Genomic DNA, 26143 nt, shown 5'->3' on the forward strand with positions numbered 1-26143 from the left:
GGCTTAATGATCTAATTTTGGGCCGTTTTGAGTTAAACACAATTTTAACACTCCACTCTATACTTTTCAAATTTGTTTGTTCACCAATCGGTTTGATAAAATTCCATTTTTTTTGTTTTGAAAAAGAAAATTTCGTTTTTTGCATAAGTTTTATTTTTCTCGGAAACGTCTCCTGATTTTCGAAGAAGGGTTTTCAATTGAAATACCGCTTACTCCCCTGTGTGCCTGCTTACTCCCCTAGAATCTTTTTTCACCTGATCCCTCTGTCTGCAGCCTTCGAAGAAATGCGAGGGATTATTTGACACGTATTTTAGATTTTTTTGTTTTCTCGAAAACTAATCTCTCAAATATTTTGATTTCACTGAATACAATTATTTTGAAAAACTCCCCTGCATAACTGGCTACGACCAATTTTTTTACACATAAAGTTATGGCCCTCGGAATTATCAAAACTTTCATTTTTGATCGTTAGGAGAATCTGTTTGACTTTTCTCAAAAACTAACTTCTTAAATCTGATTTTGAGGGTTCAGTGAAGTAATGCGTAGTCGGAAGCTCCTCTGCATTAGTGGACACCAACTAAAAACGTTCACAAAAAGTTGTCAACCTCAGAAAAGTCAACCTTTTGACTATTTGACTTTTTTATATTCTTTTTGATTTTTCTCGAAAAGAACCCTGCCATACCTGAAGTTTTGGGTTCAGTTCTCGGAACGGGTTTGTTTTGTGCGAGGCTCATTTGCGTAAGCGACTACGCTCAAATTTCTTCACTGCAAAAATTTTGGCCCACGGAAAAAAAAATTTTGATTTTGTGACCGTTTTTTTGTCAAATTTTTGAAATTTCTGGAGAACTACCCTCGAAATCGAAATTAAGCTTTTGACATTTCCGGGGAATTACCCTCGAAATCGTAATCAACTGCCCTCAAAATCGAAAAGCTACGAGTCTCGGAAATGTCAAATTTTTTAATAGTGGACCGTTTATTGGACTTTTCTTCTTACGCAAAAACTACCGTGTCAATTCTCAGGTTGTGTTCAATCGAGATTCCCGGCTTTGGGAATTTTCTGTTTAAGCGGCCACAGCCTGTTTTTTGCAGGAAAAAGTCTTGGATTTCGAAAAATTTTTTTGACCTATTTATAGAACTTTTGACCGTTTTTGGAAAAGTTTTCAATTTTCTTAAAATTTACAATCAAATCCGAGACAACAAGTTCAACTGAAAGAACCGGTTGCAATAGTGGTTTCTGCAAAAGCGGCGGCTCCTTTTGTTTGTGTGAGAAAAGTTATCTCCTTTAATGCCGCAAATTCATTCAAAATTGCAAATTCGTTCAATATCAAACTCACTTTCATCAAGACAAAGGAAAATCTTAGTTCACCTAAATTTTAGTTCACGAAGCTCCACCTTGCCTCTGTGTTTCTTTTTTTTTCTTTTTTTTCTATGACAGCTCAGCGAGGGCCTTGATGTTTTCAGATATAAAACAATCAGACCACAAATTTTTTTGTAGACTTGTAAAAGAAATTAAAGCCAATTTTGACAGTTTCGGAAGATTTCGCGTCCACCGTAAGCCTCGTCATTTTTCGTCCACGACTAATCATTTAATGGCCTGGGTGCAATAAAAGCATTCCGAAACGCTTTGCTCTGGTCCACTGATGTCCATTTTCAAAATTAAAAATTGAAATTTACATAAAAACTGTTTAAGAAAAGTTTAAAAATTGTTAGCATCAATATGAATTTTTCCTAAGCAATTTAAATTTTCCATTAGAAATTTAAATATTCATTCAGACTGTTTTTAGCGGGTTTTCTGCCAATTTTGGGGACTTTTCGCAATTTTGAGAAAAGAATCCCAAAGCAAGCTTTTTGGGCAAATCATTTTGCTACAAAATTCATCAGATTTGTCGTGGTTGTTTGCTTTTTCCGCGGAACTGTGAAATGTGAAATTAATTTTCATGAGTAAACTACTCTGTACTTTGGCGTCGGATCGAAGACCGCCGGAGCAATTTAAGTTTTTTCAAATTAAATTGCTCGATTTAAATTGAAATTTTTCATTTAAAATGAGTGGGCTCTTAATTTCACATTAAATAAATTGAAATTAAAAACAAAATTCATATTAATTCAATTTGTTTTTTTTTTATATGGACATCACTGGTCTGGTATGTCAAAAAATAGCATAGCGTAAAGCGGTCTTTTCTCAATGGAGGAAAACTTTCAAGTTCTCCGAGGTCTGCAAAGAGATTTAATAGAATCGGTTTAGTGCACGCAGGTATTTCAGACTAGCTCCGATTAAACTCATTATGATGCTATTAGCTAATGCATTTATTATCTTAAGCTTTTAAAGACAAGAATATAAATATGATTATTTATAAAGAAATTGAGAAGTTCGAATCTATCATTGGGATGATTTACTGCAGCAACCAAGTATTATAAATATGAATTAAGTAACTATAAGGTCAGGTCAATTCAACTCAACAACTACCATCATTCATTAGCACATTCTGTAATCTCGTCCAGAGTTCGGGGAAAGGTCACAGACCTCTCGATGATCTGTCTAGTGGATTGCAAAACAGGGATAACTGGGGGTGGGTGACTTGTTGGAAAGCCGTTTCTTGATATGGTCGGCACACCCATTTTACAACCAGGGTTACCGATACTACTGTCTAAACTGCTTATAGCACCGCGATTGAAGTCAACGATATTGTTATTATTGTTGAAATGGTTTTCTGTAATAAGTTCGGATGCGAAATACTCGTCTTTCAATTCGATTCCATCATCGTCGAAGCTTGGTTCGGGATCTCGGATTCCACCGCCTTCGTCGTCGCTGTCGGGATACCCGAAATCGGCTTCTTCTGCATCCTCGTTGCATAACTCCATGATTAATTGGGACACGTCTATATTAGCACAGGTGCTGGCAGCCGAGCTATTTAGTCTTTCTTTGATTGACAACATTTCTGTAATGGGCTGATTCTCAACGGGTATTCTGTCCGATTCCGTTTCAACATGATTGGTCGATTCCGTGCCTCCCGCAAAACTTGATCGACTCTCTGACTTGTTCAATTCCGACTCATGATTGTTCAATTCCATCACATGAGTTGTGTGGTTATGGGTACTTCTTTCGGGGCTTTTGCTTACTGTGAACATTTTCTGCATTGAGATGTTGAGTTCTGCATTGACGTCTACGTATTCGTACAGGCCCAGCTCGTGCAGGTTAGTCACTGATGGCAGCGAAGCGATTCCGTCCGTCTGACTCTCATCTGAACAAAAATCCAAATTAAACTCAATCACGAATTAACATGTTGTTCATTATGGTAAGTGATAAAACGATGTGAGTGACTTGTATGGCATATCAGAATGTAGATTTTAATCTTAAGTCATGCTCAAAAGTAAGAAAATACGTCACGTAGGCACATGAAAACGCTGTTGGGACAGCCAACAAGTTATCAAAACTAGCAATCCCGCCTCCAACAATCAACTGGCTCTCAAAAAATTAGTTTTTGTTCTCATCAAGCTATCCAAGCAAAGAAACTTTATACAACTTCAAGTTAAGTCATATCGTAAACCGGTTTGAAAAACGTAAGATTTCATAAAACGAATCGGTTCCCGAAAAATAGCTTGTTTAGAAATTTTATTTTAGCAACAAGCTATTCAAGCTATGAATCTTTGAAATATTTCAAAATGTTTCATGAAGCAAATCAGATGGCGCAACTTAAGGTTTCTATATGGACGCTACTCAAGCGATAAAAGATTTAAATATTTCAATATGTTTCATAGAGCAAATCAATTCTCAAAAACGTTGTGTTTTTCTAGGCAAGGTTTAATAGCTATGAAACTTAAACTGAATCAGTTCACAAAAAATTTAAGTTTTTCTAAGCAAGCTTTTTAGGCTAGAAATTTTGACAAAAAATTCAAATTGTTTCATAAACCGAATCAGTTTGTGAAAAAATTAAAATTTAGGTCGACCAAATTTAGGTCGACTTTTTTTAGGTCGACCAAATTGATTTTTCGAGCTCTCCCTAAGCACTGTTTTGCCCCTATTTTGGCTAAATTTTTTTTTGAAAAAACAGTCAAAAAAGCCGTTTTTGGGCACTTTTTGAAAAATTTTGACAAACAAATTGGGTTTTTTTTTGGCGCGAGCTCCCCCTCAAAGTTAGTATATATTGGCGCCAAAGGCGCCTTTAGAAAAATTTTAGGGTCGGTCGGCCAAAAATGGATTTCTGAAAAAGTATCAAAGGGGGGACACTTTCGGTCGGCAGGGGGTCGAATCCCTGATGGGGGGGGGTCCCCCCCTAAATCCGCCCCTGAAGCTATTCAATCTATGAAACTTTGAAATATTTCAAGTTATTTTTTAGACCGAATTGGTTCGCGAAAAATTTCAGTTTTTTCTAAGCAACCTTTTAAAGCTATGAAACTTCGAATACTTTCAAGTTATTTCATATACGGAATCTGTTTGTCAAAAGTTGTTTTTCTAAGCAAGCTTTTAAAGCTATGAAATTTTGAATTATTGCAGTTTAATTCATCGAATGCATCGGTTCGAGAAAAGTTCAAGTTTTTCTAAGCTAGCTGTTAAAGATTTGAATTCTTTCATGTTATTTCATAGACTGAATCGCTTCGCGAAAAAGTTTTTCTAAGCAATCTTTTCAAGCTATGAAACGTTGAAATATTTCCATTTATTTCATAGACCGAATCGGTTCGCAAAAAGTTTTTCTTAGCATGTGGAGTTTGCTGTTTTTAAATGAATTGTTCCAGACTGAACTTTTGACAGACCCAGACAGAAATTAGGCATGTACTGTCTAGCCTTGTACGTGGATCGAGTTCATCTTCTTCTCATGGTTGCTCTGAATGCTTCTTAAACGTTACGCTCGATAGCCTTTCAAACATTGTCTCCTAATAATTCTTAAACATTGTGTTCAGTTAAACATTGCGTCCATAGCTCATTCCGACTTTCATTTATTATATAAGATTCACTATCAATTAAGTACGTATAGATTTTTTAAAACCAAATAAATGCAAGTAGTCCGGCCAAAACCAAAACCCGAATGCACTTACGTGATAAAGCTTGAATCTCTTCTTTAGTAAGAGGCACTGACTTGCATCTGTCCAAGTCGTCTCTCATGAAATTTCTTTTCGACTTGGGTCTTCTCGGAATCATGTTAGTCGTGCTCTTCGACTTCTCAGACGCCCCTTCTCCATAGACACTATTGAGCGACCTCTTCAGTCGTGAATTCCAACAAGCGCCTTTAAGATCCTTGGGAACCCTTAAAGGCCTCAGCCTTCCGACGTTGGACACCTCGTTCAGAGATCCTGGGGTAGACTTACTTCGGCCAATCACCTTCAAGAACACCTGTAGACTCTGTGGTTTCTTCAGCCGCTCTAGTAGCACTTCAATTGGTTTAGAAGGTGGGGAGAAATTTATGAATTGTTCAACTTTCATTTCTAACTCTGGGTAGAGTCCGGCGAAATAAGTCGCCTGGTTACTGGTATCAGAGTTGGATCCGACTCTAGATTTGCCGCAGGATTCGAAATCGTCGGATATCTCGTTGGTTGGCGTCACGTCGTAGGGATTTGCAGGAGGCGAGTTCGTTGACGCTTCTGTAGTTGATGTCGTAATCGGAAGTTTCGGTCTGGTTCGTGCTTGAACTGCCGGAGTGTTAAATCTCGGTGACGTAATACTACCCAAGTCTGTCAAAGATGATGGTGGTATTGTGTTCGGAGAGTCGGCTATTGTTATCAAACTGGAAATAGCGGAAGCGAACTCTGAGAAGGCAGTTGTTAAATCCCTTCGGTCTTCAGCCTGTAAAGTTAATGGAATTACAATCTAAGTAGGGCTAGTCAAAAAGACTAAAGATGACCAGAATGTCAAGTACAGATTTATAAGCTTAGCAGTAGTTATCACAGCGGTTGGTTGTTTCTATAAAAGGAGATCAGGCTCATCGCTCAGAGAGGAGGACGATGAAAAGGTAAAATGAGCTTAAATTAGATTTACCAACCCCAACCTATTTTTATTAGAGTGTGCACGGCAACAGACTTAGAGAGCACAAGGCAACGGGAAAAAGGAACAACAACAAGGAATGTATTATAATAAACGTTCGTTGGCTCATACAAAACAATTTCTGAATGCAATGTTGTTACTTAACACAACGGAAAAAAAAAGATGACACAATTTACATCACGGCAGCGGCTAAATAAAAATCAATTTGTGGAATTAATACCGATAGTTTTCAACAATCAAGACCACGAATCAATTTCCATAATAAAAGAACGCAGTAAAAAACGGAAACTTTGAGGAAAAAATTTAAAAAATTTCATAATTACCTTTACTTGATACTACTATCTTAGCGAGCAAAAAAGAAAAATTTCATTCTCACTCTCAACTCGTTCATTCGAAAAAAATATATATTTGTTGAAAACTGAATTGAGTGCGCTGAAAAGTGTGAAAGTAAGAATTGCCGCTTAATGGGTGTTACAAAAGACATAATCAGACTCACGGAAGACAAGAGAGAGAACCAATCTTGGATTGCTTGGAACAATTTGTAAAGTGACGAACTCGAGTATGTGGTTTCAAAAGTACTTTATAAAATCAAAATGAGTAGATGTATGATTGGATTGGAAAGCAGTTGATTCCATATGCTAGATCGACGCACAGGTAAAGCAAATTAGAAAAAAATTGCAACAAAGCAATTTGGAGAGATAATGGAAATCAACGAAACAATAAATAAAATCCACAAAACAAAAATGAAATTCTCCGTGATGTCGAAATAAAATTTATCGGTCCTCCAATTTTTGACGTCAACAAAAAAGGGAAACAAAGGAAGAATTTAATTTTGTGTTCTCAACGGAGTCCTTTAAATCCGGCCTCAACAGATAAATAGCCTGAGCAATTCTTATGGCGTTTCTGTCACCAATCGTATTTTTGACAACTACATCTTTTTAAGCACAGAATGCGCGCGCACATTTGTTTAGACAAATAGTAAGCTAACCGCGCGCGCCACTTGGAAAAAAAAACAAGAAAAAAACACAAGAAAAGAAAAAAAACTAGATAAATCACATTAGCGTAATAAATATTACATTTTACTACTCATGCCACTACTTGATGTAGCACAAAATTATACAGAAGGAGATGAAATAATAATAAAAAAAGGAAAAAAAACTCCTTTTTAAAAATTAGTGGCACAAGCGTTGTCTGGTATCTTAAGCACTCGAAAAACTTTAGATAAATCTGTTGCTCTACATTTTTCTATGGTATATTGCGCTGAAGAATATACATTTTGAACTGTTGTTTTAAGTTCAAATCAGTTTCTTGAGAAGGCGTGAACAATAAACGTCAGCAAAATTCGTCAAAAATGGTCAGTCAGGGATTTTGGCAGAGCTAGAAAACTCTTAATTGCTGGTCTAAAAAAAGTGTCTAAATTTTTCAAAAAAACATTTGTGTCTAAAAATTGCTGCTAACGCTGCCCTCTATTGAGTATATCCTTGAGGAGGCGTTAGGGGATGTACTACCAAAAATGACGTCACAAAATGTACCAAAAGCGTCTCCTCGATTCCCCTACTTAATTGATATTTAATATTGGAGTTTTGTTGCGCGCAGAAAAGGTGATCTATCTATATCCTTCTGATTAATTGCAACAATATTAAAATTAATTAAGTATTTGAGTATTTATGTACTTTTGCTTAAGTTCTTTTGCACTCCTTGAACTACTCCTTTATAAGCATTTAAATTACTCCTTTATAAGAAGGGGACGGGGATTTTTCTCTGCGTACTACCTGAAATCATTAAAACTACCAGGAAAAACAAAAAATTAATTACCTTCGCACGAGCAGTCGTTCTCACTAATTTAATGTGTATACTACCTTTAATAGCTGCAAAATTGACATGTTAAAATGGTATAAAAGTTCTAAGAAAGACGACTTAATGGCTGGGCAAATACTTGCGGTAAGATAAAGTAATTGTATGGAGATCTGTAAGTCACCGTTTATATGTACTTCTATGTCCATCTACATTCTACTATCAGGATAATTGACCTTGAGTTGTTTTGGTAAGCGGGCTATGACATTTATTAGCCTGATGTAGGCCAAAACACTAGTTCAAAATTTACCAATGCAGGCCAACGTTAAAGGCGGCAAAACATCTAACTACAGAGTTTCATAATAGCTTAAATATAGCGAAATTAAAATTCCAAAAACACTAAGTACTATCTAGATCTGATTAAATATTTTGAAAAACAGGCCGAAAAAGGCGTTTTTAGGCAGTTTTTAGAAAATTTTGACCAAAAAAATTGCGTTTTTTTTGGAGCGCGCTCCCCCCTTAAAGTAAGTATATATTGGCGCCAAAGGCGCCTTTAGAAAATTTTTAGGGTCCGTCACCAAATATGGATGTCTAAATCCGCCCCTGATTCTTCCCATTGCGTTGATGCAGTCAAGCTTAAAAAGAATTTTGAGTCAAGCTCACGGACTGAAATAAGTAAATAACGAATATTTACAATAGAAACAAATGAATAGAATCCAATGGACTGGATGCAATTAAAATGTTTTTAAAGCAGTAGCGGATTTAGGGGGGAAGGGCGGGGGCGGCGGCGGCGGAGGCCTCTTCTTCAGGGATTCGACCCCCTGCCGACCCAAAGGGTCCCCCCTTTGTACTATTTTGAGATATCCATTTTTGTCTGACTGGCCTTAAAATTTTTCTAAAGACCTTAAAATTTTTCTACCTTAAAATTTGCCAATCTTTACTACTTTTGAGGGGGGAGTGCGCGCCAAAAAAAGCGATTTTTTGATAGAAAAGTGCCTAATAACCTTATTTTTGGCCTGTTTTTCAAAGTTTTGCCTGCGGCGCAGAAATTTTGGCCAAAACAGGGTCTTTATAGGTGTTTGGGAGAGCTCAGAAAATCAATTTGGTCAACCTAAAGAAAAGTTTTTTTTTGAAAATCCTCCCCCCCCCCCCCCCCCTCGAGAAATTCCTAGATCCGCGCCTGTTTAAAAGCGATTTCTTCTCAGGTATCTTCTATTCAAAATTTTACATTTATACTCTCCTTTCAACAGTTTATTTATATTAAATTTAATCTCGAGCACGGAGCTCTAGAGAGTCAGCTGGTTGACACGGATTGCCAGTGTCTTTTTAGAGAATTTATTCGCCGATAAAACAAACAAATTCTGTTTGATTTAAACCGGAAAAGCTTCAAAGGGATAAGCTCGCAAACATCGGATAAATTTTGAAAGATTCACTAAGAAAGCCAGAATAAAAAAGAATGCCAGCTATCTCGTTTTTTGAGAAAAACAATGCTGCACACAATTTGGACTGAGATAAATTTTCAAGCACAGGTGGGAATTTGTTCAGGAGCCAGTTTGTTTTTGATTTCCTTTCAAACAGAACTCCAACTCATAAATATATGCATGCGTGCAACAATTTACCCCAATAAGAATGAAAAACAGAACAGAATCCGTCTTATAAATCTAATTTCTGCAATCAATCCCAGTTTTTCCTAGGGAACTAAATGTTATGTGGACGAAATGGTATGCTTAAATTTCTGCTTTTTGCTATGCCTATGAGCTACCTTAGCGTCAGTTTCTAATAGACGTTATCATAAATGTCCCGATAAATCAAGTGAAGGAAACATGGCATGAAAGGTTTTCATGCGGTGTGAATGCTTCCAAATCGAGAACACTAAAACATACTTTCTGGCATGTAGAATATGTCAATTCAAATGTACTTCTTTGACGTCTATCTGTGTTGGGCGTCAACGGGTCCAGTTATGAATAACTTCGAAGGGTAAAGATAAGTGAGCAAAAACGGTGTGCTTTTTTGTAAGTTTCAAACCCAAAATAACAACAATTATCAATTTGGTATAAAATGGTTGAATGATTCATTCATTTTCATTTACGAGCTTAGCTAACAATTAAGAAGTAAAAACAAGAATGAAGAGCGAATGAACGAAAACTAAAAACATCTCACATAGAAGAGTAGCAGCTTAATTGGTACTTAATTTGACCAGATGAACTAGACTCAATTCTCAAATGCAACTCTTTAATACCAAAATGTACCATAGACTCTAGATCCTGGTAGTCCCCAAATTAACAAAACATACTCAGAGTAAAAAAAAACCTGGTCGAACATGGTAAAAATAACACTGGGTTTCGCAGGAAAAAAACATATAAGCAAATTAACCAAACTTGAAGTATTGAATAAACTCAAAATCGCCGAAAAAAAGACATATCACATTTTCATAGACAGTATTTGAAAACAATTAAATGCGGAACCAGCTAGAATAAAGTTGAAAAATGAAAAAAAAATTGGCAATTAATTTTTTTAAGTATCAGAAGGTGACTCACCCCAGTAAACTCTGGATAGTGTTCAGGTTGAGTCGTCAGTTCCTCCTCTGACTGCAACTGCACACCCTGCACTCTATCACTAGATGCAGCTTCTTCTGACGTCATTTCCCTCGTCGCCGTCAGCTCATTTATCATTTTCTCATTTGCCAATTTGATTACAACACGAGAAGACGAGTCGAACTCGGGTTGGTCAAGTTCTGTAATGTCGTTTCGCTTTCTGAGGTTTTGGTAGTTTAGTAATTCGGATTTCAAACTATAAACTGGATTCTCGGTAGGTGATTGGTTTGCACTCTCTACGCCTTTTTCCGAGGCACAGTGGAAGGAATCAGAATTTGCGTGCAGTTTTGAAGCTCTCAATGTCAGAGGTAAAGGTAAATCTGAAACGTATCAAGTTATATAAAGCTCCAAATTTGAAGTCAGAAATCGACAAAAGAATTGGTAAAGAAGTTTAACAATGTTTATCAAATTTTGAGGTTGTGGCTGATTTCAAGTTAATCCCAGGGATTTCCAACAGTTTTACTCAAAACAAGTTCCTATTTTGTCCTCAGGCGTATACGCTTTGAAACTAGGTTTGAAGGCTGTTGATCCATAAAAGTCAAACTGACAACCAAAGAACTATTAGGTTCACAGTAATCACAACAAGCGCTTGGCAACAAAACCAGGCCCAAACGGCAAAGTAAAGGAGAAAAATTATGCGTATAAAGCAATTATGAAACCAATGAGAATTTATTTTGGCAGTAAATTGAGCATAAACTCGAGAATAAGTTAGCCTTTAGATTTCTTCCTCAAATATTCCACCCCTTCACCAACCAAAGGGTCCCCCCATTTGGTTTTATTTTATGCGATCCATTTTCGGCCGGCCAACCCTAAAATTTTTTCCAAAGGCGCCCTTGGAGCCGCCAATATATACTAATTTTGAGGAGCACGCGTCAAAAAAAAAACGTTTTTGGCCAAAATTTTCTGGTCAAAATTTTGCAGTGCCCGAAAACGGCAGTTTTGACCTGCTATTTTTTCAAGAATTTGTCTGGGGTGCAAAAAAAATTGTCAAAACGGTCTTTATAGTGTCATAGTAGCGCTCGGAAAATCAATTTGGTTGACCTAAAAAAAATGTTCGACAAATTTCTTTAAAAATCCATCACCCCTTTAAAGATCTTTATGACTTTCTCGCCTTCGATCAAATAATAGAAATGACTTATAAAATCCAACCTGATTCGATACTGATCAAATTCTTTTGCTCCTTTGATGGACTGGAAAGCCTCTCAGACTGACCACTACTATCAATATGTGTCACAGACGCTTCTTCAATTAAATGCTGTGAACTAAGTCCACTTGTCACGCTGCTGGGGGGAGTAGAATCAATTGCTGAAGGAGCCACATGTTCAAATGTCACTAGTTCACTAATACCACCAGCACCGCTGTTTGCAGTATTTTCTGAATTCAGTTCAACTAATATAATCCCATCCACCTCGTCTGTTGCAGCTTTTGAAGCTCCGTCTCCTCCATTAGTATGCCCCTCTCTTCTATTTCTTCCGCTGCCTTCACACTATCCAAAAACTCGTCCACCAATTGTTCACGCAGCACATTTTCATATGTTCCATTCCCATTGCTTATTGTAATTCCACTCTTTTTAGCTTCCACGTTGTTGGTAAGAGGGGCAAAATGGCGGCTATTCTGCTGTGCCGGTGCTGTGTGATTTACAACATCAACACCATTCATGTGTAGATTTCGTTCACATTGTTCCATCATAGCTCTCTCCAGAAATGAAGACTGCTGCTGTATAATTTTACCATTTCCCATTTGACTCCTATTCCCTTGGCGATTTTTTGGTAATTCGTACCATCATTAGCGCCACCATCAATGAAGCTTCAATGCTGAAACAAATAGACCGTCTTTTTAAAGTAAAACAGTCAATTTCCAAAAAAAAGTTTGGAAATACGGGTCTTGGAGAAAGATCAAACTTCAGACCTTGGATTTTTCAGCCCCTAAAAAATCTTAATGAGTTATGCAATAAGAATGGTTTGGTTCAAAATGCAATCAAAGGAAAGCTTGAAACAAAAATGACCACCAAACAAGTAGCCCTGAGATATTAAGAAGATAAGTTTTTCTCAAATCGCCTTAAAAACTGGTCGAAATGGTATTCATCAGAGCAATGGGGTTATTAATAGGTACATTGGCGGCAGATTATCTCAAGACAATAGCAATTCTTTTAATGACAACTGCAGTTTACTCTTCACTACTGGAGAGAAACAGATCGACCGAGCATGTAAATCATACCAACCAAATGCTTCATTGACCAATTACGAAACTGTCGATTTAAACTTCCATTTTTATGGCCGATGAGTTTATTTGTTTCTCAAGTTTTTTGTCTAAAATATATAGGGTACCGTTGAAACATCCAAAAAACCAAAAAGCATTGTAAACATTAAAAAAGCAGCTTTAATAGAGCAAAATTGCGACTATTTTCAACAAGCAGGGCAAAGATCCAACTTTTACCGTTCGCCGAAAAGATGTTGTAGTGGCTGAGTGAACGTCGTGTGCGAGCTTGCCGACAGAGGTTAGGACTCTGGTTATTGCGGGTTATATTAGAGCTGGTTATCGCCGCAAAACGGTGATGCGCGCACAGAGCGCTTAACGACGATTTTAAACCGTGAATCGTCTAATTTGGAATCGGAAAATTGAACTATATCTTGTTTCTAAGAATTAACGACATACTATTACATAATTAATACGTACCCGCACTGACAAAAATGGATTAGGATCGATTTTAGTATGAAAAAAGTACGAAGACTAGATAAAAAAGATGAAGATTGAAAAGGATCGATTTAAAATCTATTTAAATTGATCTTAAATCCCCGCTAAAAAATTTGATCCAAATTGATTTTAAATCAAATTAAATGCATTTTTTCCAGTATGAGTTTGTTTTTATTTTTAAGGGGATTAAAACGGATTTAAATCGATTTATATGTTTTGCCCAAAATCTGATTTATCTTCATAAATTTCTATGATTTAATTGAATATTAATAAGATCAAATTTTAATTCATTCTGACCCTTTTTGTCTTTTTTGTTACTTAGGATTTTGCAAAATCTGATTTACAATAGTTTTCTATAATTTCCTTGCCTAATTTCGAGCTTAAAATCTGATTTATGTGGATCATTTTATTGAATTCTATAACATCTGGCACGAGTGTTCGTTTTTAAAAAATCGAGAATTAAAATTGTTAGCAAAAAAAATTGTTAGCAAAATCGAGAATTAAAAAATCGAGAATTAAAAGAGTTAGCAAAAAAAATTGAATTTTGTGAGTCTAAGAATCATCGAAAACGATTTAAATCGGTTTTTGAGACGCTCAAAGTTTTGAAGAAAGATCGCTTTAAATCGATTTAAAATGGATTTAGGTGAGATTCGGATGGATTTTAGTGAGTCGGAAAATCCATCGAAATTGATTTAAATCGATTTTCTAGACATTTAAATTGATTTAAAATTTCAAAAAGATCGATTTAAGATCCACTTGAGTTCGTAAAATGTACATTTTTAATCGATTTGCATTGATTTAAAATCGATTTTAAATCAATTTAAATCGATCCAAAACCATTTTTGTCAGTGCGGGTAGGTTTGTATCATTGACATAGCGGATGTCTGACATATCGGATGCTTGCCCTTGACCCAAAAAATGCGCAATGATTATAGTCGAGCTCGTTGATCAAAATCATGTTTTTGACCAAAGATTATTTAAAAAATTTTATGCAACCTTTCGACCATCGTCATCATCAGTTCATTTATGGGCGGTTTAAAAATTTCATACTGATTTAGCTCCTATGCTCTGGCTTTTTAGTTTATATGTACTGCGTGTACAAAACAAGACAAAACTTCTCGAATAAGGGCGAAGCACTGAATGCTCAGACTGCCGTTCAATATCTCTGAAACAGATTTCAAATACAAATACAAAAGGATGTTCCTGGCGTCTAAAAACGCGTTAAAAAACAATATAGTCTGCCTCAATTCACTATGGAACGAATCTGAGTCAGATTAGATCGCCTCTTCTGCGTTAATAGCCAAATTAGGAATTTTCTAACCACATAGTTATTTTAAAAAAAAACAAGAAAAATATGTTTTCAAAATTGGCATTCCATTTTTGGCATTTTAGTTTTCATTGTACAGCTGATTCAATTGACATCATTGGCGTTCTAATTTCCATTAAACAGCTAAATAATTTTTTAAAAAAAATTTTGTTCCGACTATCGGAAGTAAAGAGTATATATGCTCCGGGGATCAATCCTTAGATCATTGTGTTCAAAGAATATTAGCTTTCATCTCTATACTAATCTAAATTTAAGATCAGTGTCAAACAGGTCTAACGGAACTGCTTTTTTATACTTCGTCGATCAAAATGTACCGCGCATTATTTACGGGTGGCAAATTATCCAGCAACAAAAAAAAACGTATAAAATCGAATTGAGGCAAGCTAATTGGGCTTATTGATTCCGAACACGGCTTAAATTTAAATACTTTAAATTTGATACAATCAGCTTAATTTTATAGATAGTCAAAGTTTTATTAACCAAAAACTAATCAAGACCAGTCTAATCAATTAGGCAAAAACTAATCAATTAGGCAGTCGGAACATTCAGGGTTTACTGACAGCAAGTTATCAGAATCTAGCTAGCAACCCTCCGGCTAACTCTAAGATAACGTTTTTTTTGCAATTTTTGGAGTAAGACTTCAGTCAAGGTTTCAACCATAAATCTCAAACAGTTTTCATCGCTTCAAAGCAAACGTTAGCTTCTTTCTGTCCGGTAATTGTAACAAAATGATGACAGAAGGGCAAATTTATTAAATTGCAAAACCAAATAAAATCTAATTGCTCATGAAATTACAACAAATAGATTCAGACTGCTCATATATTAGAGCAAATCTCGACTGCTAAATATGACAAAAACTACAGTTTTCAAACCCCGTAGCTTTACAAAAACAAGATCACAGAAAAGGGTTTTCAAAACAAAGAAAACTTTTATTTTCAGGTAGTATAAAAATTTGTCAAAAACGCTTAGTTAGGAAGAGCAGAGTTAAGAAATTTGTCTGAATAAAAAACTCCCCAAACAAAACTATTCCACCACTTTCGTCAAAAATCAGAACTATATAACTAGCATCAAAAAATCATGAAGTTATCTTCAGATGAGCTCTAAAACGTTATTAAAAAGATTTAATGGATTAGTGAAAAACTATTTCCCATGATTTAATGCAAACATGGAATTTGGAATTATTTTTGAAAATTGCATTGTTTCAAATCTACTCCAGACCACCAATAGACTTATTTAACACTAACCTAACATTTTCAATGTCGGATGGTACTCATGGAGGAAAGACCGAAAACAAAAATTTTCAAAAGTCAATTATTAAAACGTATCAACTTCCATTCAATTAACAGGAATAAAACCAAGCAATACACTGCTTTTATAATGAAACCTTTGAATTATAAAATTTGTTCCAATTCTCCGGTGGTCAGTGATAACTTGAAAATTTTGCATATATCTGCCGTTTTTATATTCGGTCAAAATTGATATTGAGTTAGTGGAAATGTTTGCTTTCTTTACAAATTTTGGAGTACTTGCATCTGATTGGCAATTTTTTTTAGCCCAAGTATTTCTTCGCCTATGAGGGATTCCTCCTTCAATTTCGATTAAACATGCGTACTGCTGTGTGTAAGACACAACTTTCTGATTGACTGCAAGTGCTCAGCAAATAATCAAAATCATATTCTAAGCCCCTTTGGGGTTGCAGATGTTAAGTTGATTTCTCATATTGCTCCACTTAAATCCCGCTACAGTCTGTACATAACAAAAACTGCGTGAAAACCAGGCATGGAAAAAATATTTTTAAACAAATTTTACATGCAAATTTTAATATAATCTGGACGCTATTGATGTCGTTAGCTCAAATTAAAATTTTTTTTTCACCCAGTAGCGGATTTAGGGGGGGGGGGGAGGGTTCTACCCTCTTGAGGAATTCGACCCCTGCCGACTCAAAGGGTACCCTCTTTGTACTATTTTGAGACATCCATTTTTGGCTGACTGACCTTAAAACTTTTCTAAAGGCGCCTTTGGCGACATCTATACTAATTTTTAGGGAGGAGCGCGCGCCGAAAAAACGCAATTTTTTGGTCGAATTTTTTCAAAAACGTGCCCAAGAACGCTTTTTCTTGGCTTTTTTTTCAAAACTTGCCTGCCATGCAGAAAATTTTGTCAAATTTGAGTCTTTATAATAGTTTAAGAGAGCTCAGAAAATCAATTTCGACGACCTAAAAAAAAGGCTTTTGAAAATCCGCTCTCTCCTCCCTCCCCCCCCTCGAGAAGTTCCTAGATCTGCGCCCGATTTGACCTAATCCGTTTTTTGTAAAGTTATAACGGTTTGTAACTTTGCAACTTGGGAGAATTAACAAGCCATATTTTTTGTTCTACAAGAGCATAGGTGGAGATTCAAATCCTCAAGCATTGAATTTGAGGAATGCAAATTCAACTTATGAAGACGTTACAAGACGCAAAACATATTACTTTGTACTTTACTTAGCGTTTTTTAAACTATTTTTTTGTTTCTCCTTCAATTTTCCTAACCAAAACCTTTTAATAGGTGTTAAAAAGCAATCAAAACATTAAGTGCCTTAAAAACTACTATAAGAAATTTTAAGTTTCGCAGCAAAATGTTGCACTGGAAAGATGTAATTTTGAAAAACAACAGCAGTTGAAACGTAGAAAAGTTGAAATGATCCGATAACAGATATTCGGTGGTTAAATTAGTATTCCCTGCCATGAAAAAAAATTCGCAGTGTTGAGATAAAAGTGTTTCCTTGACTAATCTTAACTGGCTAGAACCAAATCGTGAAAAAACTAAAACAAAACATATTGATTTATCTTTAATGGACAGACATATCACTAGCCATGGCTATACAAAAAAGTCTTGAGAGAGGGCTTTTGTTCTTCTAAACTTAACAGCGTATTATTTTATAAAGCAAAAGTTTATTTTATAAAGTCTCACCGTTTCTTTTGAAAAAATCTAACCTGCTTTCACTTGCTTCTGATGACTTCTTCCATTCGTTTCTTTCGTTTGCTGTATTTGTTTTGTGCGATCCCACGATCGTCGAGTTCTTGGAAACGCTCACTTCTGTATTGAGATTAGACCTTCTCGTGGACGAAAATGACTTGCGAAAATCATCGCTGATTGTCAGAGCACCCGAGGAAGATAAATCACTCGAAGACTTGGCACGATTGGTTCTCGGAGCATCTCTGGAGGTGACCTGGGATTTTGACCTCTGTTTTAAGGCCAAACTGTCAACTGAAGATAAAGTCTGTGCGAGAATCAATTCCGATCGGTAGTTTTTCAGTAACGTGTGATTCGGCGTTTCGTGGCTCTCAACGCTGCTTGAAACATTCGCAACGTTCATTTCAGATTGAGTTGAGAAAATTCTCTCGTGATTATTTTGTCGACTGCTTGAAATGCTCTGTCGATGATGATGGTAATTTTTCTGAACAGGCGTGCTCGGAACGGAAACCGTTTGATCAATGTGCGACTTCACGGAGGTAGCTCGGAAGTTGTTCATTCCAACTCTATTAACTGACCAATCGGAAAAACTGTTATTATTAGAGCGTGTTCTGAGGGAATAAAGCGAAGCAACGGCGGCTTTAAAAGGCGGGGGTTTCATGCATATTCTATTTTTGTCTCCGGACCAACTTTTAAAAACTTTATTCATAGTTCCAGTTTTTTCTTCTACGTCAAGCTTTTCGTAACTGGTGACAATATTTTCGACACCGTTTGCAAAACTATCGCAAAGTTCGCCCAATGGCAAAAGTCCGCTTCCGTTTAAGTCGTCTTGAAATGAATCGAGGCTTGAAATGGACTGTGTTGCACACATTCCGCCGCTCTGTTTTCTGATTGGTCCGCCGAAGTTATACGAGTCGCTCTGAATACTAACTGAAGTGCGCGACTGTTTCATATCGGATGTTTTATAAGTCGGATTTTGCGGATTGGAAGAATGCAAGCACGGGTCAATTAGTTTATAGCTGCGCTGCGGCGCCATGTTTTCGCTGCTGTTTGCGTTACTACTCACAGCACTATTGGAAATGCTTGAACTTGATTGGCCAGCAGAATGGTTACCACCAGCCGGTTTTTTCACCCAAATGTCTTCGACACTTCCATTTAAAGAAGTAATTTCAGACGAAAGCTGTCGACTGTTTTGGAATTTAGGATCGGTTTGTTGGTGGTGGAGTTGTGGTGATGTTTTAGGTGAGGGTGAGAAAGATGTGGATCTGTCATGAAATAACTCAGTGTTCGATCGTTTTACAAGGTAGTTCACGTTGTCGTAAAGAGACACCTGCTTGGGAGATGAGCTCTGATTCAGTTGATTAATCTGCTGACTGTCTCCATTTCTGAGGCGAGGGGATTTTATCGTTTTATTGTCTCTCTTGTCAGCAATGTCATCTAAGCTAGACTGAAACCATGCCGCGTTTACTTTAGACTGCAGTCTGTCAGTCGCACTGTCACTGCACAAACCTTCACTCGAAGATTCCAATTGTAAATCTCTAGACCTCAGTTGCCAAATAGGTGCTGCATGGTCTATTAAATGCGGCCTTGAGTCGTTAGAACTCAATACAGTCTGGTTGTAGTTTGGAACATGTGGTGAACTGACCCTATTTAGTGATTGCAAGGGAGGCGAGTAATCTGAAAGCGGGGTTATAGTATTTATTGAGTTGGATGACGAGGGGGTGGTTGAGAGGGCCGGTTCCCAGTTGCCATTTAGATCATAGGGGCCGGCGTTGCTGTTTTTGAGTTTATTGTTACTGCTATTGTTGCCGGTCTGAGAAGTAATGTAAGTCAATTTCTGTGGGTCAAATCCGCCGCCTCTTTTCTTCAAGATGCCTTCTTTGCCGCCTCCTTGGGGGTGTGTGGGGGAATGGGCGGAAACGCACTCTACTCCGGGGGGACTGAAAATAATCAGAGGCGCTTTTGAAGCTGTTGACTAATCTCGCATAACTAAACCCGACACTAAGTGCGAGGCAAATATTTGGGTATCTGCTCTGATTTTAAAGCAGCAGAGCGAAGCGACTGAATTCTGATTAGATTGAATTCGTGCACATGGGGACAGTTATGTGAAAACGACTTCACAACTAAATATGCCAGTATTTCCATAAAACAAACCGCCTTTGGACAAAATGGAATAAATTTGGATTTAAACGAGGAAACTAGAGAAATTTTGGGCTATTTATTACCCCATTTAACCTCCTTGGGAACTATAAAAATTTTGATAATCAGTTTTTTCAAAAATTCTTCTAAAAAGGAACTAAATCTCATGAAATAATCACGCCTTGACTTTATGAAAGCTTCAAGGTAACTTTATTTTTTATTGACAGACACCTTCAAACAGATTTTAAACGACCTAAGCTCGCCAAAAACCCATCCCTGGAAGCCAAATTTTCTGCGTTTTAAACCCGTTTTTATTTTCTCGGGATAGTTTAGGTCGAACTTCAAATTTTAGTATTTCATTTCCTAAAGTCTTGGCTATACATAGTAGTAATTAATTTTATTTTATATTCAATCAAGTTTGGTAAGAATTTTTTGCAATGATTTATTTTTCTCAATTGAATAACGATTCTTCTAAACTTTAAATTTTGGTATTAGTATTTTGGAAAGAAACACTTGCTTGCAGAAACGCTCAAAACACAATTATGCATGATCAACTAACGCATATTCAAAATTATTTCTTATAACAAATTAAAAAAAAACAAGCCTGCTCGTATCAGGGTTTAAAATTTAAAGAACTTTTTAAAAAATGTGTAGAAAATTTTGATTTTATGGAAAAATAATTGGCACATATCAATCGAACTATAGACTGTTTAACGGGATAACAATTCGTTTGAAAAATCACAAGAATCATCTGGTATATTGGCTCATTATGAATTCAAATTCCTTAGCCTCCCCGGCATTTTTAGTCTGGAGGTAACGAATACGCTTGGGACGGCTGAGTTCGAATCTGAGCAGGACCTGTTTTTTTCGAAAGGAATTATTCCGTTTCAAAAAAATTATTGGCCTATTATTTGTCTGCTTATGTTTTGTAGGCTTAGTTGCCACATCTTGCAGTTTTTTCTACTGAACGCATTTTTCATTGAAGTTGTTTTGAGTGGGTGGTTTATTTGCTCCTGCAATATGTAATTTTACAAACCTTGTTTTCGTATTTTGGTTTTTAGTTATTTTTAAGGTTGAAACCTTTATTCGGTCCCAATGGTTTCAATTTACATTTCATAGGCTAACTGACCAATTTTTGGGTCATTTCATGGGAATACAACTTTTCTGCTCTCCACCAGATCGCCCAAGATGATAAAATCAAAATTTTTCAGAACAACGTTTTTTTGGCTCAGTTGGCGTTCAAATTTTCCTAAATAAAACGCCGTGACGTAATTTTGTGACGTAATTTCTTCTAATAGAATACCATCTAGCCAATCTTTTAATTTTTTTTCTTGATGTTTTTCATTATTTTTGAGTGCTTTTTCAAATTTTTTTTAGAAAAACAATTTGCGTCTACACACAACATTTGAATCAGTTAGCGTGCCTCAAATAAAGTTCGAATAAAAACTTTTGTCTGGGTTAAATTTTGTCACATTGGGCACAAACTATTGAAAAACAGAAAATTTCAAGTACTTAAAAAATGCACGCTAAGTTTCTTTAAAAAACTCAACCAGACTGCCCGTATCAAGGCAACGCCCTGAATGTTCCAATTTATAATAAAACTCACTGCGCGTTGGTTATCTCAAATTGACCAAATTGACAATCTCTAAACCCCCATAACTTTACGAAAAGTGATCACTGCTGGAATATCTTTTTAATTTTGAATTCAGGACAACAAAAAACACTCCATAAGATTTTTGAAAATTCTGCCAAAAACTGCTTGTTAAAAATTAAAAATTATCTCGAGAAAAAATCATCCCGAGCAGAAGCATTCCGTTTATTGCTTCGAAAGTCGGAGTAAAAATTAAATTTCACAAAAATAATAAAAGACCACAAAGCTTAGAAAGCAGTTTTAACTTCATATCTTTCTGCACTATTTTTTTTTGCTTTTCAAACCCAAAAACCATAGATTTTTTGTTTCACCTTTTTTATAATGAATAAACGGAAGCGAAGCATTTTTACCCATTTTAAAAATGTTATTAAGGTCAAAAACTTTTTCTGGCTAAAAATTGCAATTATTCTATACTAAACGTGGTAAAAAAACGTCAAAACTTGAAAAAACAACAAAAAAAGTAATCTATAATTGAGTATTGAAATTCAATTAGCAATTAAATCAAAACACCTGGCCAGAGTTTAAAATTCAATTTTTGTCTCCCTCTTTTTTCCATATTTGCAAAAAAACTAATAGCAAACTTGATCTAGAAGTTTTTGATAGCTGGGAAAATTTATTTTGCGAGCTTGCCAGTCGCCAGTCGCAAGAAACTAGCTCTCCATAAGAATGCCTGGTGGTTGTAGGCGCAGAGTATCGACACGAGCTAAGTGCACCGCCGGCCAGGCAACTGAGAGAAAACGTTAACAAATTGACGATATCAGCTGATTATCAAAACTGAACTATCTCTGTATCTGTTAAAAAGACGACGCCTGCCTTACAATAAAATCTGCTTCCAATTTACTAATTTTGCTAGCGGCAAACCATCGCGTTATTATTTCGATCACTTCAGTGAAAATGACTGGTAGAAACAGCGGCGTTAGGATGTGTTTTTCCGACATTTTTGGCAATTTGGTTCCAAGAAACTGGTTGGTGAACATGTGTGGCACCATTTAGAGTAGAAATGGTCATTATTCGGATTTTTAAGATTTCGGAAACTCAGTGTCGAGAAAATTGTGTCTGAGTTTTTCCGTTTTTCAGAATAATTTACACGGAAGGTTACGTAGAACTGCGCTTCCAATCTGCAGTTTTTATTTGGTTTAGCAATTATTAACATACTTTTGCAAATTTTTAATATCTCTTTCATCTATGAACAACGAATGAAGAAATAAATCTTTTTTGTTTCACTTTTCGTTTTCTAAACTTCTTCACTAAAGTTTCTGTGGTCAAAGAATTTTGTGCTACGTTGTTTCCACTGGTAATTTTGATAATGATGACAACAAGACTGCTCGTATCAAGCAAAGCTCTGTATCTTCCGAATGCAATTTAACACTAATAAATTTGTTGCGAAAATCACCCCACCCCCACGCTAAGTACACAGTTATACACTAGCAATTTAATTCAGAACGTTTTCTGAGACGGAAAAAATCTCTGTTTACGCGTTAAGAGCACAAATAACATCGAGCGTTAATCATCCCAAATAGGCCAAATTATCAATATTTAAGCCCCCATAACTTTACGAAATATGATCACAAGTGAAATGAACTTCTTTTCAAAACTTAGGTCAGGACAACAATACCTTTCGACTGATATATTTGGCTAGTTAGAAAATCGAAATTTGTCTAAAAAAACACCCGAGCACAAAAATGTCGCCACTTTGTTTGAAAGTCTGAACAATAAATTGTTTCAGAAACATATCTAACGTTTTATCATTTTATATATGTCTTTTTCGAATGCAGATGGTTTGTTAGATCGCCATTAGACACGAATTAACTAGTTTCAGGCGTCTGGCAACGTCCGCTCTCTTAACATGATAGAAAGTAAATCAGCCGAAATGATAATACTTTCATCCATTTCTGTTCCGACTTTCGAAAAAAGTGCGGAATATTTATGCTTGTGTGTTTTTTTATTCAGTCAATTTTCGACTTCTTAACTAAGCGTTTTTGACGGAATATTTTTTATACCATCTGAAAGATATTGTAGTCCTGTTTCTAAAAATATATTTTACCTGAGATCATTTGTCGTAGAGTTACGGGGATTTCAAAATTGGTAATTTGACCAATTTGGGACAATTAACGCACGATATATTGCGTACTTATAACACGCGTAAGCCGTCCAAATTAAATTGAGGCAGCAATTTAATCTTGTTTAACACAAGAGGAGACGCTAAATACACTATCAGTAATTTGCAAAGCGTATCGAGGGATAAAATTAAGAAAAAAACGAATTAATTTGTCTTTAATTTTTTCTCAATTATTTTGTCAATTATTCAACAAATTTTTTTTTTAAATTGGCTGTAAGTGCAGTCGGAACGTTCAGGGATTTACCCTGATATACGAGAAGTCTTGTTAATTTTATGAAAAAATCAGGTTTCAACGGGAAATACATAAATATCGACCGGTTAATATGCTGCATTTTAAGTTTAAACATCGATCCCGGCTAATTTTTCCGCTCTCGCTTCAACAAAGGATGAAAAATGAACAAGACATACCTGTACTGATTTTGTGTTCTCGTCTGCTGTTGGCCACTCGGAGGCCTAGACGGATGGTGAAAGGTGTTCGATCTTCGACTACGACCGTAGGGTGCCGCTACAAACGAATTACCCGAAACGACAAGTTGCGACGGCTGACTCTGCCTTTCCGAAACAGCAAAGTTGCTATCATAAGTGTGATCAGATCTTAAATGAGAAGAGCTGTTCGGTCTGTGTTCGTCTACTGTCTCTAAACATGGTGTCGTTCTAGCCCAATAGAGAGACGAGGAGCTATTCACAGTCGGTTGGAACGAAACACTTGGATGTTGCTGCTGCAGTTGTTGGTGTTGTTGATGTGCAGGTTGAGTTCTGCTAGTTTTTGATCTGTTGGGAGAAAATGAGGTTTCGACACCCTGGAATTGTTTAGATCTGGGTGGCACTGGGTAGAGAGTGGCGGGATTAAAGCTAAATAAAAAGAGCGTCGTCTATGAACAAGAAAGATCAACTTAAAAAGTAATTACATAGCCAAAAAGAAAAATTGGTCATTTTGAGCTAAAAACTGAATCTCAGAAGCTAATTCTATAAATATTTAAAATATTCAATTCATAAAAGTTTGAATGAATGTCGCAAATAATAATCAAACAATTATTCTTTAATTACTATTAAACTTTCAGCTGGCCAAATATAAATCAATATTTCATTGAAATATAAAAATAGAGCAGGAATCAAGTATGATTCAATAACAAAAACAGCCTGGTTTTAATCGAACTACGGTATGTGTCGAATAACTCAAAACATCAGAGAACATCGAATCCACTGATTAGGTTGCAATAAAGAGGATGTCACTCTTTCCATTCAAATGTGATATCCTATCTGTTTTACTAGAGCGGTTTAATTCAAATTCCCTGAAAACGTGTTAAATAGTTCCACCTTTTCCCAACCTCGAGTGCCGGATAACAAAAGAAGGGCAAATGAAAGCCAGGGGGCAAGAGATGGTAAAAGTTTGTTGAACAAATAAATGTTTTTTTTTCAGTTATCACGAACTGACGACGTGCTGCATAAGTCGCATAAAAATAACACCAAAGAAAAAAATTTTTTGTCAAGGCAATTCCTATCAAATTTTTATTGCTTGATGATTAATTAGGTTTAGTTATTTCTCAAACTTTCGAGCGCTTTATTTTCTTTGACTATAAATATCTGCAAACTGAAATGCTCGATGAAATTTATTCCATCGATTTAGGAGCAAATGGGTCATTTTATCTTGCGGGTTTTTCGGAAAAGATAAAACTGCAAGAGGACTTTGTTAAAAAAAGATCAGAGACGGGCGGAACAGCCAGGAAAATTTGCGTGGGAAAGCCACTACTTCAACTGAGAAAAGACGAAAGACGAAAAAAAATCTTCTAAAAGCTTTGAGGTTGGTCGAAAAGTTAAGTAATGGCGAGCACAGTCGATGATAAATATCTAGATTAGCTTAGTAAATTAAACCCATGGAGATTTATTTTATGAAATGCCTTGGGCATTTGCAGGGTACACTATTTTGAAATATAACACAGCGAAGACTTGGTTCAAATTACAAAGAATACAGAAACCCCGATTAGCAACAGGACCCACAATGATACCCACAATCAGGGGTGGATTTAGGATGGGGGGGGGGGGGGCGGGGAAGCGGACGCTTTTCTCAGAGATTCGACCCCCTGCCGACCCAAAGAGTCCCCCTTGGTACTTTTTAAGAAATCCATTTTTGCCAGATCGACCCTAAAATTTTTCTTAAGGCGCCTTTGATCTGCTTTTTAAAAATTTGCCTGCGTTTTTTGAGTGTTTTAGGAGAGCTCGAAAAAAAAGTCGTCAAAATTTTCGAAAATGTTTTTGAAAATCCGCCCCCCCCCCCCTCGAGAAAATCCTATCCGCCCCTGCCTATAATAATATTTGCTTATTATTCTCTTTCTTTTCGAAAGAATGCAAACAACAAATAATCAAATTTCGATTCATTTAAATATCAATTGCTTTTGACTTATGAACTATTCGAAAGGCGTTTTCATTAACCGGAACAAAAAGCCGAAAAAGTTTGCAAGAAAGAAATAGTCGCTTATCATATCTGCTCCCACAGAGGAGCGTGGTCGCATCACTTGCGAATCATTCAAAGCACAGCGTGACAAGCTAGAGAATGAGTTTAAAAATGTTGGAAAAATGCCATCTACCAATTTTTCTTAAACTCGGCTCGAGTGAACTTAGCCTTAAACTTGAAAAAATCATTAACTAACATTAAATTAGCCTTAAAATAGCAAAACAAGTTAACTAGGCGGCAAAAAAATGTTTGTAAAGAAAAGTGTGAGCAACAGAAGAATTTTAAAACTCCAATTTTTAATCCCCCCGAGCCCCGATACATCCGCTTTTGTAGCAATGTAGCATCTAAATGAGCAACGTAACGTCGAGGTAGATTAAATGAATTTTCAAAAACTTAGCTCAAATTTAGAAAAAAAGTGATTACAAAAAACTTCTTGCCTATAATAC

At 36.2% G+C, this 26143-nt stretch overlaps 2 protein-coding genes across 3 annotated transcripts in view; one reads left to right on the forward strand and one right to left on the reverse strand.

Annotated features, from left to right (window-relative positions):
* The window catches only part of LOC134845638 (lysine-specific demethylase 6A-like), a 438371-nt gene that overhangs the window by 9132 nt on the left and 403096 nt on the right, over window positions 1-26143 (forward strand). The window lies entirely within an intron of this gene.
* LOC134845582 (uncharacterized) overlaps window positions 2110-26143 on the reverse strand; it is a 47411-nt gene continuing 23377 nt past the window's right edge. Inside the window, exons 1-4 of one of the 2 annotated variants that reach the window (XM_063862546.1) lie at window positions 11512-12114; window positions 10306-10682; window positions 5032-5776; window positions 2110-3239 (exon numbers count right to left, since the gene is read on the reverse strand). In XM_063862546.1, coding sequence (XP_063718616.1) covers window positions 2467-3239; window positions 5032-5776; window positions 10306-10440 — 1653 coding nt within the window. In that variant the 5' untranslated portion in view covers window positions 10441-10682; window positions 11512-12114 and the 3' untranslated portion in view covers window positions 2110-2466. Of the gene's footprint in view, window positions 3240-5031; window positions 5777-10305; window positions 10683-11511; window positions 12177-17356; window positions 19277-23653; window positions 24098-26143 lie in introns of those variants that run through there. The other variant, XR_010162754.1, reaches the window with a different exon arrangement.

This window comes from Symsagittifera roscoffensis, chromosome 1 (genome assembly GCF_963678635.1).
Source record: "Symsagittifera roscoffensis chromosome 1, txSymRosc1.1, whole genome shotgun sequence".
Lineage (NCBI taxonomy): Eukaryota > Metazoa > Xenacoelomorpha > Acoela > Convolutidae > Symsagittifera > Symsagittifera roscoffensis.